The sequence below is a fragment of the Gorilla gorilla genome, chromosome 9 (assembly GCF_029281585.2).
Source record: "Gorilla gorilla gorilla isolate KB3781 chromosome 9, NHGRI_mGorGor1-v2.1_pri, whole genome shotgun sequence".
Classification (NCBI taxonomy): domain Eukaryota; kingdom Metazoa; phylum Chordata; class Mammalia; order Primates; family Hominidae; genus Gorilla; species Gorilla gorilla.
Window position 1 is genome coordinate 72,648,693 of NC_073233.2, and position 17,756 is coordinate 72,666,448.

At 56.7% G+C, this 17,756-nt stretch overlaps 1 protein-coding gene across 1 annotated transcript; it reads right to left on the reverse strand.

Moving 5' to 3' along the window:
- Window positions 1–506: 506 nt before the first annotated feature.
- PYGM (glycogen phosphorylase, muscle associated) lies at window positions 507–14,313 on the reverse strand. The gene is made up of 20 exons (XM_031015876.3): window positions 13,961–14,313; window positions 12,831–12,932; window positions 12,665–12,743; window positions 12,474–12,577; window positions 12,009–12,140; window positions 9,678–9,789; window positions 9,504–9,586; window positions 8,924–9,067; window positions 8,484–8,576; window positions 8,110–8,256; window positions 7,750–7,913; window positions 7,305–7,419; window positions 6,546–6,647; window positions 6,063–6,210; window positions 5,736–5,794; window positions 5,464–5,605; window positions 4,510–4,717; window positions 1,342–1,476; window positions 1,039–1,105; window positions 507–926 (listed from the first exon to the last, which is right to left on the reverse strand). The coding sequence occupies exons 1-20, from the start codon at window positions 14,201–14,203 to the stop codon at window positions 777–779; spliced, it is 2,529 nt and encodes an 842-aa protein (XP_030871736.1). The 5' UTR covers window positions 14,204–14,313; the 3' UTR covers window positions 507–776.
- Between the last annotated feature and the right edge of the window lie 3,443 nt (window positions 14,314–17,756).

Genomic DNA, 17,756 nt, shown 5'->3' on the forward strand with positions numbered 1-17,756 from the left:
ATGAGGGCCTAGACTAGGCAGTCTGCGAGTGTTCCCTGCCGTAACACTCCCCGACTTTGGATCCGGTGTAGCCACCTGCTAAGAGACCCTTAAACGCCGCAGTAGGGCGGGGCTAAGGGCGGAGCCAAGAAGGCGCCGAGCATCCTCTGCTTCCTCCCCCTCCTGGGTCCTGCCCTCGATAGCGTGGATCCTCCATGGTCCGGGAAGCCTCAGCCCAAGTCCCGGCTCCCAGCCCCGGTGGGCCCCACCCAGGCAGACGCCCCGCCCCCGGCCAGCGAGGCTGGCCGCTGACCTAGTATGGACACGGCACTGGGAAGAGAGGCGTGGAGGGTGACGCCAGGAAAGGGGCTGGAGAGGCCTAGGCCCCGCCCCCACGGGTCGCCCCCTCCACCTCCCACCACCGCCCCGCCGTGGGACGCACCTGCCGAGGGTGGAGGATAAGGGGGTGACTGCGCGGCTGCTGTTGAGCCCGCCAAGAGCTAAAAATATTTCCCAACAAAGAGGAGTAAGGAGGCTCCCAAGGAGAATGAATTTATTGGGGAGTGGGTGCAGTTGGTCAGACCCCATAAATAGGAGGGGACTGGGAGCCCGAGGACGGAAGGGGGCCCGTGTCCTTAGTCACGCTGGACACTGGGACATTGAGAGTGGGGAAAATGAGGGTTCCAGGAGGGGCTTAGAGATCTAACTCCAGTACCCCACCCTCTGCATGAGGTGCTGGAGCTGGCCCAAGAGAGTGTGACAGACTCAAGGGCTGGTTTGGGGTCTGGTCTGGAGGCTCAGATGGCCTCATCCGGGGCTGGCAGGCGCTGGCGGGAAGGCTCCACACCCCAGATCTCCCGGGCATACTGGGCAATGGTGCGGTCACTGGAGAACTTGCCAGAGGTGGCTATGTTCCGGATCACCATCCGCGTCCACTCTCTTGGGTTCTGCAGGTCAAAGGGAAGCTCTGGTTCACTCTGCTGGCAGGATCTCCACCTTCTGCCTCATCCCAACCAGGGCCACCAAAGCCCTGCCAACCCCTGGCCCAGGACCCCTCACCTTGTACAAGGCGCTGACTTTCTCCTGGCATTTAATGTAGTCTTCATAATCTGCGAAGACTTTAAACCTGGAGGGGAAAGGATAGGCATGTGCTATTCCTTTAGGGGGCTAGGATAAGTTCTATGAGGTCAAGGGCCAAGCCTGCCCTGTCCCAGTGGACAGCCGGGGACCTAGAGGGTCATGCTGCTTCCAAAGGCGCCTGGCTCCAACTACCAGCACCCCCGTCCGGCTTCCCCACCACACACCTAAGCCTCAATCCGCCCCGCGGCCCCACCTGAGTGATTCCTGGGCCAACCAGCTCACCGGTCATGGTGCATGAGCATATTGACAATGTCCTTGAACAGGTCGGGCTGTTTGGGGGAGAAGAAGCCACTGCTCAGCTGCTCAATGACCTGCCGAAGCTCAGGAATGCGATCGTAGTACTCCTGGGCATTGTACCTGCCAGGACAGAGCTGCGGTCAGCTCCCCAGAAAGGGGTTCCTGGCTCCTCTTCCAGAGAAAAGCTGAGAAGTCCCATGCCCCAGGGTCAAAACCCAGGCCCAGCCTGCTGCTCCCCAGGGCTGCCACATCACCCCTGCAGGGCCTCCCTGCAACTCCCCTTCTCTGCTCAGCTTTTCATCCCTCCTTTGTGAATGAAGAAACTGAGGCCCGGAGGATACAGAAAGCCAAGTGTTAGAGCCAAGGCCCCCGAACAAGCTCTTTTCTCCCACACGCCACTGCTGTCTCTTAACCAGTTTGTTTGCTCCAAAATGGCTTTTCTCCTCCAGTAGCCCAAGTCCATATCCGGCCTTGCGCTCGGGCAGCAAGAGCAGCTAACAGGTACAACCCTTCAACTGGGCCAGGCATGGTGGCTCACACCTGTAATCCCAGCACTCTGGGAGGCCGAGGTGGGCGGATCATCTGAGGAGGTCAGGAGTTCAAGACCAACCTGGCCAACATGGTGAAACCCAGTCTCTAAAAAAATACAAAAAGTAGCCGGGCGTGGTGTCGTGTGCCTGTAATCCCAGCTCCTCGGGAGGCTGAGGTGGAAGAATCACTTGAACCCAGGAGGCGGAGGTTGCAGTGAACCGAGATCATGCCACTGCACTCCAGCCTGGGCAACAGAGCAAGACTCCATCTCAAAAAAAAAAAAAAAAAGATAACCCTTCAGCTGACCCTCAGCGCCCCCACCACGGCTCAAAGCACTCCACAGGCCAGTCTCAAAACCTAACCCTTCCAACCAGAAACCAGCGCTCCCCACAAAATCTCTAATCCCTCGTGCGACTCTCTAGTCCCTCATGCGACTCTCAGGCGACTCTCCCTGCATTATGGTGTCAGCCCCCACAGTGGTCCCCCACCTGCCCCCTCCAGCACTGTCTCCATCCTGCAGCCAGAGGGTTCTTCCAGGCCTCATTCTGAGCATGCGGGACCATGCTCACAACATCTCACAGCTCCCTCCTGCCCATGGGACAGCCAGCTTTCTAGTGAAGCCTCACAGGAGACACTCCTTTCAGTGTTTAATGCCAACTCTGGGAAGCTGTTGTGGGAGTGTAAACTGGGAGAAACTTTCTGGAAAGCAGTTTGGCAATCTGTATCAAGAGCCTTAAGAACTCATACTTTTTAACTCAGAAATATCACCCCTCTGATAATTATCTTAAGAAAATCATCAGATGTGGACGTAGACATTAAAAGGTTGCTCATCACAGTAATATTTAACAAACCGGAAATCAACCTTAGTGTCCGGCCATATGGAATTGATTAAATAAGTTGTGACATGCTCATAGGATGGAATATTATACAAACATTTAAAATATTTTTGAAGACTAATAACATGGAAAATCTCTCTCCAATGCTAAGATATCAGGATTCAAGCAGGGCGCGGTAGCTCACGCCTGTAAACCCAGCACTTTGGGAGGCCGAGGCGGGTGGATTACTTGAGGTCAGGAGTTCAAGACCAGCCTGGCCAACATGATGAAACCCCATCTCTACAAAAATACAAAAATTACCTGGGCGTGATGGTGGGTGCCTGTAATCCCAGCTACTCGGGAGGCTGAGGTGAGAGAATCACTTGAACCTGGGAGGCAGAGGTTGCAGTGAGCCAAAATCATGCCATTGCACTCCAGCCTGGGTGACAGAGTGACTCTATCTCAAAAAAATAAAAATAAATAGGCCAGGCGCAGTGGCTCACCCCTGTAAGCCCAGCACTTGGGAGGCCGAGGAGGGTGGATCACCTGAAGTCAGGAGATAGAGACCATCCTGGCCAAAATGATGAAACCCTGTCTCTACTAAAAATACAAAAATTAGCTGGGCATGGTGGTGGGTACCTGTAATCCCAGCTACTCAGGAGGCTGAGGCAGGAGAATCGCTTGTACCCGGGCAGTGGAGGTTGCGGTGAACCAAGATCGCGCCATTGCACTCCAGCCTGGGCAACAACAGCAAAACTCCATCTCAAAAAAAATAAATAGGCCGGACACGGTGGCTCACACCTGTAATCCCAGCACTTTGGGAGGCTGAGGCAGGCAGATCACGAGGTCAGCAGATCGAGACCATCCTGGCTAACACGGTGAAACCCCGTTTCTACTAAAAATACAAAAAATTAGGCGGGCGTGGCAGCAGGTGCCTGTAGTCCCAGCTACTCGGGAGGCTGAGGCAGGAGAATGGCGTGAACCCGGGAGGCGGAGCTTGCAGTGAGCCAAGATTGTGCCACTGCACTCCAGCCTGGGTGACAGAGCAAGACTCCGTCTCAAAAAAAAAAAAATAAATTAAAATAAAATAAAATAAAATTTTTTAATGTAATGCCAGGATAATGTCTCCTCTGAAGAACTGTTTCTGACCATAGGCCCCTTGTAACTACTGTGCCCATATTTCCCTTTTGCCCATGGCTTCCAGGGAGCAAGGATTTTTTTTTTTTTTTTTTTTTTTTTTTGAGGCAGAGTCTCACTCTGTTACCCAGGCTGGAGCGCAGTGGCGCGATCTCGGCTCACTGCAAGCTCCACCTCCTGGATTCACACCATTCTCCTGCCTCAGCCTCCCGATCAGCTGGGACTACAAGCGCCTGCCAACACACCCGGCTAGTTTTTTGTATTTTTAGTAGAGATGGGGTTTCACCGTGTTAGCCAGGATGGTCTCGATCTCTTGACCTTGTGATCCACCGGCCTTGGCCTCCCAAAGTGCTGGGATTACAGGCGTTGAGCCACCGCACCCGGCGTAGAGCAAGGATTTTTTTACTTCCATTTCCCAAACAATATTATCTCTTAGGGTTGATATAATATTCTCTTCCTTTTCCTTCAGTTCTATATTACTTCTTTCTTTTCCAATTTCATTAACCTTATTTGCTGTAAGCGCCCTCTAAAGTTTCCCAGAATCCTGCTGGCCATGACCAAGACCTTGCTGGGCCTGGACCAGTCTTTCCAGATGTGCCGCTTGCTCCCAGCACCACTCTCCAGCAGCAACACCTGGGTGTCTTTTGCCCGTGAACCCTGACCCCCATACCCTCTTTGGTCAAGCTTATCCACATCCTCCACCCGCATGCCAAAGATGAAGAAGTTTTCCTCTCCCGCCTCTTCTGCCATCTCCACATTGGCCCCGTCCATGGTGCCAATGGTCAGAGCCCCGTTGAGCATGAACTTCATGTTGCCGGTGCCTGAGGCTTCAGTGCCCGCAGTGGAGATCTGCTCAGAGAGGTCTGCAGCTGGGATCACTGTGGGGTGGCAGCAGGGGGACAAGTCAACTCAGGGAAGACCCTCACACCAGCTGGGGACTCTCAGATTAGGCTGGCCCCAGGCATAGCTGGACTCAGAGTCGCCCCACCCCAAACTCCCAGTCTTCACCAGCCAAGCCTCCCTCTCACACCGCACCCCCACTGCCCTCTACCTCTTGTTGATTCTTGACCATCTAGGTCCAACCTGCATTTCCCCACCTCCGTTGCAGATTTGAAGATAATTTCACCCTGTACTGCCTGAAATTCCACCATTAGAGGGCATCCTCATGGGGTTTTTGCTTTGTTTTGTTTCCTCTTGTTTTGTTTTTTGAGACGGAGTTTTGCTTTTCTTGCCCAGGCTGAAGTGCAATGGTGTGATCTCGGCTCACTGCAACCTCCGCCTCCCAGGTTCAAGTGATTCTCCTGCTTCAGCCTCCCAAGTAGCTGGGATTATAGGCACCTGCCATCACGCCTGGCTAATTTTTGTATTTTTAGTAGAGACAGGGTTTCACCATGTTGGCCAGGCTGGTCTCGAACTCCTGACCTCAGGTGATCCACCCACCTTGGCCTCCCAAAGTGCTGGGATTACAGGCATGGGCCACTGCGCCCGGCCTCCTCATGGTTTAAGCATTGCCCTCTCCAGATTCTTCTTTCAAGTACAAGTATCCCAGGAAGAGACGACTGATACCTCTTCCTGAGACTGAACTAGTCAGAGCCTCCCTAGGGTCCCTGTTGGCAGCACCCACCTTTCTCGGCCAGTGAGACTCGGTAGTTCTCCAGGAAGATGACACGGAGGCGGTCACCCACTGCCGGGTCATGGTTGACCACATCCCCGATGGCTGTGACGAGTTTGATGATCATCTTGGCCATGTGGTACCCAGGTGCAGCCTGAGGGGACAAAGTCTGGGGTCAGCTCTACTGCCTGGCCCCCCACCCCCTATCCTGCAACTCAGCTGGGCTGACCTCAACCTGGATATATCAAAGGACGGGAGCCCAGGGCTGGAGCCTGGCGTCTCACCTTCCCTCCAATCATCACAGTCCGAGGCACAAAAAACTTATTGGGCTCCCTCTTGATGCCTGTGGAGAAACGAGAGGGATCCAGTGGGCCTACCTTTCCCTCTGGGTAGTAGCTCCTGACAGAGGCTGGGCTGGGACACAGTAGGCCTGACTCGAACAATCACTTGCTATGCTCTCTTAGCCTCAGTTTGCCCATCTGTGAAATGGGGATAATTCCATGTCCCAAGAGTAGTCCCAAGTCCAAAGGAGATGTTGGTTGGGCAACATGTACTATGCCGCAGGAACACGGGGGAGCACTGAGAGACGGGGTAGAGTGGCTGCCACTCACGGTTGTACAGGGTGATGACATGGAGGCAGTTGAGGAGCTGTCGTTTATATTCGTGAATCCGCTTCACCTGGATGTCGAAGAGTGAGTTGGGGTTGATGTGGACTTTGTATTCCCTCTCTAGGTAGGCAGCAAACTTCAACTTGTTTTCCTGGAGGCAGAGACGGGGAAGGGCTCACCAACAGGCCACAGCCTCAGGAAATCCTACAGTCCACACTCCATTCAGTCAGCCCCAGGAGGATGGCTACCAGGAGGCTCACTGGCTACTTCTGTCCACCCCCGTACCAGGGCAGACATTGCTAATCAATGTCAGCACTGTTCATGTGAGGTCAGATGATGCCTTCCCACCACAGACTCCAGGCAACTTCCACCAACGGCCTGGGCTGGCAGGAGAGATGAGCTCTATTTGCCACGCCTGACCCAGACATCTGGCCCCTCCAGCACTCACCACACAGCACAGCTGTCCCACATTGCAGCTCTCCCCACCTGCTTCACTTTGGCCACATCCCGAATGAAAGCTTCATCATCCACAAAGGAGAGCAGTTTGCGCAGCTGGTCCAGGTCGGAGATGAAGTCCTCCCCGATGCGCTATGGGAAGACGGCTCTCAGCCAAGCCCATCCCCATGTCCTCCCTCCTCCCAACACAGAAGGGGCCCTTTCCAGGTCAGCCAAGCCCCCTTCACCCAGCAGGCTGCTCTGGGGGCCCTCCCAGCCTCTCCTCCTCCAGCCGCCCAGATGGGGCACGGGGCATCCATGCACCTTCCTCCCCTCCCGTCCTTGAGCTCTGATGGCTGACCCCACCTGACCCCAGCAGGCCTTCCTGGCTTCTTGGCCTTTTCCTAACGCCAGCATGACCTTGCACCTTCCCTACCAGATATCTGCCCCCTTCCAGGCTCACTTCAGATGTGACCCATGGATGACTCCCTCCATTAGACTGTGACCTCTGCTGTGTTCACCTCCACAGCCAGGGCCTCCATTAGCACACAGAGCACCCTCATGCAAATAAGATGGTGTCCCTCCTCCAGGCGGATGCGAGGCTTGGGGAACACAGTGCAGGAGGGATTTCAGCCTTCGGCTGGGAGCCCTGATGCAGTGAACCACCTACACGACCATACCCAGCCGATCCCTGCAGGGACCCATGTTGACTCTACTGGCCCTGATGCAGTGAACCACCTACACGACCATACCCAGCTGATCCCTGCAGGGACCCATGTTGACTCTACTGGCCGTACAGTGGCCTCTCACCTCAGCAATGACCTCTGCCAGCCCGGGGTTACACAGAACCAGCCAGCGCCGAGGGGTGATGCCGTTGGTCTTATTCTGGAACTTATGAGGCTCCAGCTCATAGAAGTCTTTGAAGCTGCAGGATGAGGTTGGACGAGGGTCACCACTCACCCCTGTACAATGAAGGCCTCTGCCCTGGGGCCCCTACCCTGGTGTCTTGCTGAAAGGGTCCTGGGGCAGGGAATGCAGACCTGGGGAAGGTTGGGGATGCTGTGTGTAAGAGGGGTCATCTCAGGACAGGGCAGCACTGGAAGGGGCTGCTGTGCTTGTAAGAATGACGCCACCTGTGAAAGGTGCCAGGTCCCAGAGACCAGAGAGTGGTCGGTGAAGGGCGGGGCTTCTGTGTGACAGAGGCGTGGAGTGGGTGGGGCCTAGAGAGGGGCGGGATCTGGAAAGCGGGGCTCACATGGTCTTCTTGAGGATCTCGGAGTGGATGTGCGCCACGCCGTTGACGGCGTGCGACCCCGCGATGCACAGGTGTGCCATGTTGATGCGCTTCACCGCGCCCTCCTCCACCAGCGACATGCGCCGCAGCCGGTCTACGTCCCCTGGGAATGCGGCCGCCACCCGCTGTGCCCAGAGAGCCCAGAGCTAGAACCAGACCCATGAACCCCCATCCCCAGTCCCCAGCCCCACACCCCCAGAGCTCTGCCCAGTGCCCCCACTGCCCCGGCGTCTCAGGGCCCTGGCTGGACGCCCCGACTCCCAGGCCCAGACTGGGTGTCCCCCCTCACCCCCACACCATCCCCCAAGCCTCCGGACTCACGTTGAGGAAGCGCTGGTTGATCTCGTAGATGATCTGGAGGTGCCGCGGCAGCAGCGTCTCCAAGAGGTGCACCGGCCAGCGCTCCAGGGCCTCGGGCAGCACCGTGTGGTTGGTGTAGGCACAGGTCCTCACTGTCACATCCCACGCCTGGCACACGGGGTGGGCAGTCAGGATGCTGACCTCAGCCCAGTGGGTCTCCTCACACACTACGCATCCCAGTGGGCCCCCCCACTGCAGTGCCAGGTTCCAGGACAGTCCCTCTGGCCTCGGGCTCCAATCCCTTCACTCCACTCATATCCTCCCACGCTCCCAAACTGGGAAGGGAACCCTGAAGCGGAGAGCATCAGATGGGGCAGAGGGGCCCTGAAGCCCACCTTGTCCCAGTCCATCCGCTCCAGGTCCACCAGGATCCTCATCAGCTCGGGGATGGCCAGGGAGGGGTGGGTGTCATTGAGCTGGATGGCCACCTGGGGTAGGGGGAGGGGTCAGTCTGGGCTCCAAACCACATTCCATGCTATGGTCACTGCCCTATGCCATTTGGAGGCCCCCAGAGAGCCCAGCACGGTTCTGTGACTGGGCTGTGGGCAGAGGCAGGCCGGTGCTCATGGGGGTGGGAGGAATGGGGGGAGTAGGGCGGGAGGAGGAGGGAAGCCCAGGTTATGAGCCTGTGGATTGTGGATCCTGAACAACTGACCCTCCCACACTCCCAGTCTCCACTCCCTTATCTATTACATGGGGCAGGCAGGCCGAGGCTGGAGGGAGAGGCCTGGCACACACTGTCCGGTCACAGAGTCGCCCTCCACGCGCATGGTACCTTATCTGGGAAGGCATCGAAGTTCGTGCGCACGGGATCACGGCAGCCGAACTTGGAAGACTTGAAGCGACGGATGATGTCCTGGAGGGTGGCAGCCACCACGAAATACTCCTGCTTCAGCCGCAGCTCCTTCCCCTCGAAGAACTGGGGACAGCATGAGGCAGCGTGAGTCAGGGCGGTGGGGGCATGGCCTAAAGCTGCGGTGGGTGTGGCCAGGAGGGACTCCCACCCATACCGGGACCCCTGAGCCCTGAGCCGGCCCCCTCTCTGGGACCCAGGGGCCTTTCCTCCACCAAGAACTAGTGGCGAGAGACAGTGTCAGGAAGAGGGGTACAAGAACCGAGTGTGTTGTGGGTGTCGCCAGGGAACAGCCCCTCCAAAGTGCCCTTCGCTAACCCAGTTTCCTCAGGACTCAGGTGTCCTTGCACTCAAAAGACTTGAGGTGGGGGCACAGGATGCACAAGGCCAGCAATATGCCCTGGGTGTGACTAGGGCACCAGCAAGTGTCCTTCCCCAGCTCTCCCTGACCCCTGCTGCCAAGGACTCAGGCTTCCAGCCCCCAGCCCAGGGGGTGACGCACATTATCATTGGGGTACAGGACACGAGAGATGTTCTCCGCCAGGTTTCGGTCCAACACAGCCTGGATGTAGCCACCGACATTGACTGAGGGACGAAAGTGGGGACAGGGTAAGGCCTGCGCTGGGTGTGGCCGGCGGGCAAGCTGGGGTTGCTGGCTACCAGTGGATGAACTCACAGTCCTTGAGGTTGAAGTCATTGGGAGCCTTGGCAGACCAGAGGCGCATGGTGTTGACAACATTGTTGCGATAGCCAGGCACGGGCGTATCGTAGGGCATGGCCAGTACCACCTGCGGGGGGCAATCCTGTCAGGAGCTGGCCAGCCCTGGCAATTGCCTCCCTCCCCTCAGGGCTGGGACTCAAGGCTTTATCCCTGCACTCTGCAGACCCAGGCTCTTGTCCTTGTCTAGCATCGATGAGCTGGGTAACCATGAGCAAACCCCATAGTCTCTCTGGACCGCATCTAGAGCAAAGACACCCTCAACACCTCCCCGACACCCACAAGCCCTGCCTGGGCAGACGGTGGTGAGGAAAATGGAAGAAGGCAGGTGATAAGCCCGGAACCCAGGAGGGGCTCTGTTGGCGACCACTCTGCAGCAATGGGGGCTGGGCTGGCCAGCCTGGCCTGAGCAAAAGCTAGAGGACACTGTGGACTCATGAGAGGGCTGGGGGAACCCAGGGCCAGGCTGAAGGGGTCCCAGAGGTCAAGTCCATCCAAAGGTCTCATGTCTGGTTGACCACAGGGCTAATTCACGGTGACTAATTCTGCCCCGCCTTCCATAACTAGCAAACATCAATAATTGTCTGCTATCACGGTGCCAGGGGTACATTCACTCCTCCAAGCGAGCCCTTTTAAGGGGCATCGCCCTCCCTCCCCACATTCAGTCACCCTGATTGGTGCAGGGTGGGAGCTGACATAGAGAGAGGGAAGGGACCCATCCCCGAGCACACAGCCAGGCTGGCAGCACCAGAGGGAGCCAGGTCTCCTGCCTTCCAGCCACAGCCACTTGTGCCAGTTGCCACGTGCACCTGGCATGGACTGCCAGCAGCCCCCACTGCATCTTAACCTGGAGGACAGCAAACAAATGCTCAGTTCTGAAAGCCTAGTGGTTTATCTGCAGCCCATCTGGGGGCTGATGACCTGAAGCTTCAGCAGGAAGATTGCCTGAACTGGGATTTGTTTTTTGTTTGTTTGTTTTTGAGATGGGACCTCACTCTGTTACCCAGGCTGGAGTGCAGTGGCACTATCTTGGCTCACTGCAACCTCCACCGCCCGGATTCAAGCGATTCTCTGGCTTCAGCCTCCTGAGTGGCTGGGATTACAGGCACATGCCACCATGCCCGGCTAATGTTTTTGTGTTTTTAGTAGAGACTGGGTTTCATCATATTGGTCAGGCTGGTCTTGAACTCCTGACCTCAGGTGATCCACCTGCCTTGGCCTCCCAAAGTGCTGAGATTACAGGTGTGAGCCACTACGCCCGGCCTAAACTGGGATTTGTACACCTGGTTTGGTTTTAAGGTTTTCAGTTTTTGGTCTTTTTGCTTTTTGAAACAGTCTCACTCTGTCACACAGGCTGGCTGGAGTGCAGTTGTACAATCATAGCTCACTGCAGCCTTTAAATCCTGGACTCAAGTGATCCTCCCACTGAAGCCTCAGAGTAGCTGGGACTACAGGCATGCACCAGCACCCTGGCTAATTTTTTAATTTTTTTTTTGAGACAAGGTCTGGATCTGTCACCCAGGCTCCTCGGCTCAAGCAATTCTCCCACTTCGGCCACCCGAGTAGCTGGGACTACAGGCGCACACCATCACACCTGGCTAATTTTTGTATTTTTTGTAGACAGGGTTTCGCCCTCTTGTCCAGGCTGGTCTCGAACTCCTGAGCTCAAGCAATCTGCTCACCTTGGCCTCCCAAAGTGCTTGGATTACAGGTATGACCCACTGCCCCAGTCTATTTTTTTTATTTTTTGTAGAGACAGGGTCTCTCTATGTTGCCCAGGCTGGTCTTGAAATCCTGAACTCAAGCCATACTGTCGCCTCGGCCTTCTAAAGTGCTGGGATTACGGGCATGAGCCACTGTGTCTAGATTTGGTTTGGTTTTAGGATCCCTCTAACTTGCTGTGTGATGAGTGAATTCCTTTCGGAAGCCCCCAGTTTTCTCCTGTCCCCCTTTCTGGGCTGCTGCTGTCGAGATGTTCAGGGCAGACTCAAGTCGCCAAGATGGTCCTTTGATAAATCTCATGGTGTGGAGTAGAGCCAGGTCATGGGGAGACACTGGGGGAGCAGGGCAGCCTCTCTCCCCTTCCAGACTCTGCACTTAGGCTGGCTCCCCTGTGTCCCTGTCTCCAGTCTCTCCTGGCTTCAGCTGTGTGACTTTGAGTAAGTCACTTAACCTCTCTGAGCCTCAGCATCCTCAGGTGTAAAATACACTGGGTCCTGCTTCCTCTCTGGGCTTCCTTCTCTTCCCTCCCCTTCTCTGGGCTCCCCTGACCCCCAGCTTCATCCTCACCTGTGTGTCCACCCACTTGGCACCCTGGCTGGTGTGCTCCACATGGCCGTAGAAGTGCACAGGTAGCATGAACTCGGGCCGGGCCTTCTCCCAGGGGTTGCCGTAGCGAAGCCAGTCATCAGCCTCCTCCATCTGCACCCAAGGCAGGTCAGGGAGAAAGGCCAGCAGTATCAGTGCAGGCACTCACAGTGCACGGTGGGGCAGGGCGGGGGCCGTGGGCCAGTGTACCCTACACCAAGTATAAGTTAGGAGCTCTGAGGTGGGCCCCTGGTCTGCTGGGCTATCGAGTGGGACATGGACCACCTGTTTCAGGGGCACCAGCTGGCTTTGGGTCGGGGGGTGGGGAGCAAGGATGCTTTCCACAGAGCTTGGGGGTCTGTTTCGGACCTTTCCAGAGATGATAAACAAGTGAGGGTCTTCCCCATCCTGACTAGACCCCACAAGGTTAGAGCCAAGGCTGCTCACCTGCCAGCCCCCGGAGATCTTCTGGTTAAAAATCCCAAACTCGTAGCGAATCCCGTAGCCGTAGGCGGCCAGGCCCAGTGTTGCCATGGAGTCGAGAAAGCAGGCTGGGGGTGTGCAGGGAGGTGGCTGTCAGGGACCCAGCAAGGAGGACCCCATCGGCCCACTCCACCCTCACGGCCCTGTCTGCTTACCTGCCAGCCGGCCCAGGCCCCCGTTGCCCAGCCCCGCATCCTCCTCAATTTCCTCCAGCTCCTCCATGTCCAGGCCCAGCTGGAGGGGTGAGGGTGACAGTGGTCAGGGTCAAGTGTCAGCAGTGGAATCCCCCAGTCCCCACGGCTTGCCCCACCCCCCACACACCTGGTAGGTGGCCTCGTCACAGGCATTCTCTAAGGCCAGGTTCACCATGGTGTTCTGTAGTGTCCGTCCCATATAGAACTCTAAAGACAGGTAGTAGATCCTCTGCCCAGAGAGACGGATGGGCAGGGAATGGGGTCAGGGCCACACACCAACACTCAGCCAGGCCCAGCCACGCCTGGACCTCTGGCCCGCCTGCCCTGCTCAGCAGTCCCATCCCTGTCCCCAATTTGTTTCTCCCTGTCTCAGGCTTTGGGGCCCAACAGGTAAGGTTCTGGTCTCAGCTTTCCTCTGACTTTGGACAAATCACTCTCTTTGGCCTCAGTCTCCTCATCTGGGAAATAGCGCTGGCCATACCCACTTCAGGGACTGAGGTACTCGGGAGAGTGGGCACCCCTTCCCCCTGCACACACACCCCCGCACAGCCCAGCAGGATGCCAGGACATGCGGAAGCTCCTCCAAGAGCTCCCCAGGAGGGCAAGGCCAAGGCCCAGAGAAAAAAATCATTTGCTCAAGGTCACACAATGGCTAGAGACTGGGCTAGAGACTGTCACCTCCCATCCTTGCACTGTCCAGTTCCCCTTGGCCCTCAAGCCTCAATCCCAAGGAGACCCAGAGGCACCAGAAACTAGGATGCTGCCAGTGCCTGGTCTCCCGGTTTCCTGGGTCCCCTCCCGGGCCCTGTCTGCCCGCCCCTCCCCCACTCCCCACCGAGGCGTGTCAGGTTGCTGACATTTACCAGTGACCCCACCGGACACTTGATCTCTGCCGCCCCAGCTGCCCCAGCCCCGCCTGCTGCACAGGCACACCGCGCATACATGCAGCAACTGACGTGTCCTTCCACCTGGACCCAGCCAGGCCGCAGGCACCGTCCTGCCCACCAGCACCCCCTCCAACCTTCTCCAAGTGGGCACTGACCCTTTGCAGCCAGCCCACCTGCTCTGAGCTCCCTGACCCCCACTCCTGCCCCAGGTTTCTCCCTCAGATTGTCCCAGCACCCCTTGTGCCTGGCACCCCTGGATTCTCCAACCCCAAGAACCTAGAGTGACGAGGGGCAGCCACTTAAGTCAAGATCGCTAAATCCCTGGCAGCGCCTTCAGCCCATACCCCCACCCCAGGCTCCCCAGCAGCACCTTGGGGTCCTTCTCATAGTAGTGCTGCTGCGTGCGGATCCAGCGCCCCACGAGGTGGTCGCGCACGGTATGGGCCAGAGCAAAGTAGTAGTCTCGTGGGGTGGCCACATTGCGGTCCTTTACGAGTGTGAAATGCAGGTGCCGGTTGAAGTTCTTTTTCAGCTCAGTCACGTTCTCCACGCCGGCCAGGCCACGCACACTGATTTGCTTTCTTTTCTCTTGGTCTGACAGGGGCCGGGACATGGCTGCAGGAGGGCGGGCCGGACTGGACTGACAGTGGAGGGGATGGCGGCCTCAGCACTACCTCCAGCCAAGGAGTGGAGCTCCCCAGCCTCAAGGGGATTTAAAGCCTGGCTCTGGGCAGCACGCCCCGCCTCCCCTGCAATGGGAGGGTCTTGGCCTGGCAGCTCAGGGAGCTATTTTGAGGGCAAGGGGAGGAGAGGAGAGGGGAGGGAGAGGTGAGCTCCACTTGGGCCGCCAAGACTGGCCTGGCTTGTTCACAGGCCTGTGCTGACCCACTTCCTCCAGGCCTTGCACATGGTCTTCTGTCCCTTGTCCCTGCCTTTTGGAGGGTTGGATACAAGAAGGAGCAGGCAGAGTGCTGGATTGGGGAGCTGTCTGTCGGTGGCTGAACCAGGATGGGAGGCCATGTGTTGTGGCAAAAGGAACCAGGACCCCCTGCAGGCTGTGGTGCAGGAGCCAAGTCAGTGTCCCCTGACGGAAGAGGTGCAACTAGCAGAGGCCACTGGATGTCTTTGAGAAAGGGGCCCATGACCCTGCATTGCAGGGGTGGTGTGAGGGAGGTTGTGTTGAGGCAGGGCCACAGCCCTCACTACACCCCCACCGAAGCTGAGCAGCTCTAGGCTCCCCCTGTTGCTGTCCCTCAAGGAGCCCTGAAGTGACCTTTTGGAGAGGGATGCTCAGGTTACTGGCCAGCATTGGCGGGAGGCCGCTAGCCTGCAGCACGGGGCCCTGGGAACTGTAGTCCTATAGGCCCTTGGCGGTGGGAGAAACTGAGGCATTCCCCACTCCATCATCATACTGGTTTAATGACAGTAAGTTCTCCCTGTGATTCCACTGCTTAGGAAGTGATTAGAGGCCTTCTCTCACTTCTTCCTGCCACCTGGGGCCACACTCTGAGCAGGGATTTTGTAAACCAGCTCTGTGACCTGGCCTATAAAATGGGTGCCTAATCTGTACCTCGGGGACCTCATCCCATTTGTGTGCATAGCCCCACAGCTTTGAGCCCTTCCCTGGAGGCTTTGGCTATCCTCCCATTCACTGCTGTGTTCTGGCCCCAGCACTGACTTGCTGTGTGACCTCAAGCTGGTTGCTTTACCTTTCTGAGCTTTGGATTCCTTCATCAAATTTAGACTCTCCAATGAGAAAATAAAAAATCCCTGCCTCTCAGCTGCTGCCTCCTCATCTTGTGAGGGCAGGCTTTGGATCCTGCTGTTCTTTAAGAGAAAGGAACCAGGACCTTGTGCTAGTTCAAAGGCTGTTTGGGCCTCCCGGGTGGTGGGCCGGTGGAGGGGAAGAGCTGGGTGTTCTGTTCTGAAGGCCAAGGAAGCAGGTCAAAAGCCTGGACAGCTGCAGGATACTATTGAGAGCCTGGTTCGGAGAAGGCCAAGCTGTTTCTGAGAACTTTTTTTTTTTTTTTTTTTTTTTTTGAGATAGAGTTTCGTTCTTGTCGCCCAGGCTAGAGTGCAATGGCATGATCTCAGCTCACTGCAACCTCCGCCTCCTGGGCTCAAGCAATTCTGCCTCAGCCTCCTGAGTAGCTGGGATTACAGGCACCCACCACCATGCCCAGCTAAGTTTTGTATTTTTAGTAGAGACGCGGTTTCACCATGTTGGACCAGGCTGGTCTGGAACTCCTGACCTGAGGTGATCCGCCCACCTTGGCCTCCCAAAGTGCTAGGATTACAGGCGTGAGCCACAGCACCCGGCCTCCGATCACTTTCTGAGCCATGGCAGACCCAGCCCTGGAATCACCGGCTTAGTATGTGGGCCAAACTACAAGTCCTACCTCTGTAGGTTGCAGTGAGCCGAGATCACGCCACTGCACACCAACCTGGGCGACACAGCAAGACTCTGTCTCAAAAACAAACAAAAAAACAATGCTGGCAGCTGTCTGGTCTCTTCCCCTTTCACAGCTTGCACCCCAGCCTCAGCTCCTGGGCCTCATCCCCATCCTCCACTAAGCACAGCTTGGACTCCAGCTTGGCCTGGCATCCAAGGTTTTTCACAGCCTGCACTTGTCCCTTGGAGGGTTGCTGTGAGTAGAGCTGAGACTTCTTGGCAGTCCACTGCCAGGCAGGCAGTAGCTTGTTAACCATGCCGTCACCTCACAGCCCAATTGTGGCAGCCTGCTTTGGCCACACACACCTTCTTTGCATTGACCCCTATTTCCTGCAAGACTTTACGTTCCTGCCACTGAGGACCCGATCCCCGTAGACCATCCACATCTTACAGGCAGGGCAGGCCAAGTTCATTCCATCCTTTCCCAGCTACTCTCCCCTCTTGCACCCAGGGCGCTTGCTCTCAGGAACATTTTTACTGGGAAATTTTTAACTTTCTCCAACTACCTTTTCTGTGGCTTCTTTCCGTCTTTGTCATGCCATCACTCCCCACTGTTTCCAGGCTTTGTCCCGGGGTGACACTGCATGCCCCAGCCCAGCATGATCACACCTGGGCAGCACGATCTCATCTGTTCCCCTGCTTCCTGCGCCCCTCCTTGGTGGTGTGTGTGCAGGTTTAGTGAACCCTGAAGCACTTTTACAACCTGAACTCACTCAAGGTTGTTTATGTCTAAGTTTCTAACTAGAAACCCAGCCTCCTTCCTTGGACCAATCCTGGGTTTCTCCAGAGCCCTTGGCTGAACCTCAGTAACAGAGCCCTGAGGCTGACCTTTCCCCACTGGCATTCCTCTTGCCAGGCCTTGAGGGACGGGGACAGTGCTGCTACAGCAGCAGAAATCAACGCGAGGAGAGGGGGTGGGGCAAGCACAGCCCTGTCACAATGTGATGGAGTAAATGGCTTGCTTTCCCACCCCAGGTGTCTTAAGACAGGTGGGCAGGCCTTTCTCTCTCCGATTCTGCCACAGAGGCAAGTGCTTGCCACGGTTCAGAGGGCCAAGCCTTCCTGCTGTCTCTTCCATTTCAGGGCCTCTAGCACCTTGGAGACTGATGCCTTAGTCAGCCACTTCCTCTCCAAAACCTTAACAAAAGCTGACGGCAGGGAGCAGAAAGGGAGGGAGCACAGGAATGGAGCTGGCCTCGGGGGAGAGAAGCGGAGGAGACAGCTAAGCTGTGGTTAAGTCATTTATTGATTTTATTTCTAAAACCCACATAGCGCCACTTTGCCGCTTCCAGAGCTTCAAAGAGCTAATTAACCACCCAATGAGCCCACCAGGGAAACCAAGCTTGTGGGAGAAGCAATGAGGTGAAGCCAAGGTCAAAGAGGGTAGCCAGGCCCCAGGCCCTGCCCCCATTCTGTCACTTAAGGACAAAGGCAAAAAAGATGTCCTCCTTTTGGTGAGCCGAAGTTTAGGGCTTGGCTGGGGAAATGCACTGAGCCTGCCTTGCTTCTGAGGGCTCCTCAAGCCTGGCAGACTCATAGCAAAGCGCAGGCCTCCTGGACGGGGACCAGACACCCCAGTAAACAGCAGTAGCCAGCCCTAGCTCACAGCTGGAAAGCAGCCCAGGCCAGTTGCTGGCCCCAGCAGCCAGGCGCTGGGGTAGCCTACTGTCCCTCAGCCGCCCTGAAGGAAGGAGAGGCAGGTGGAACCAGGGCA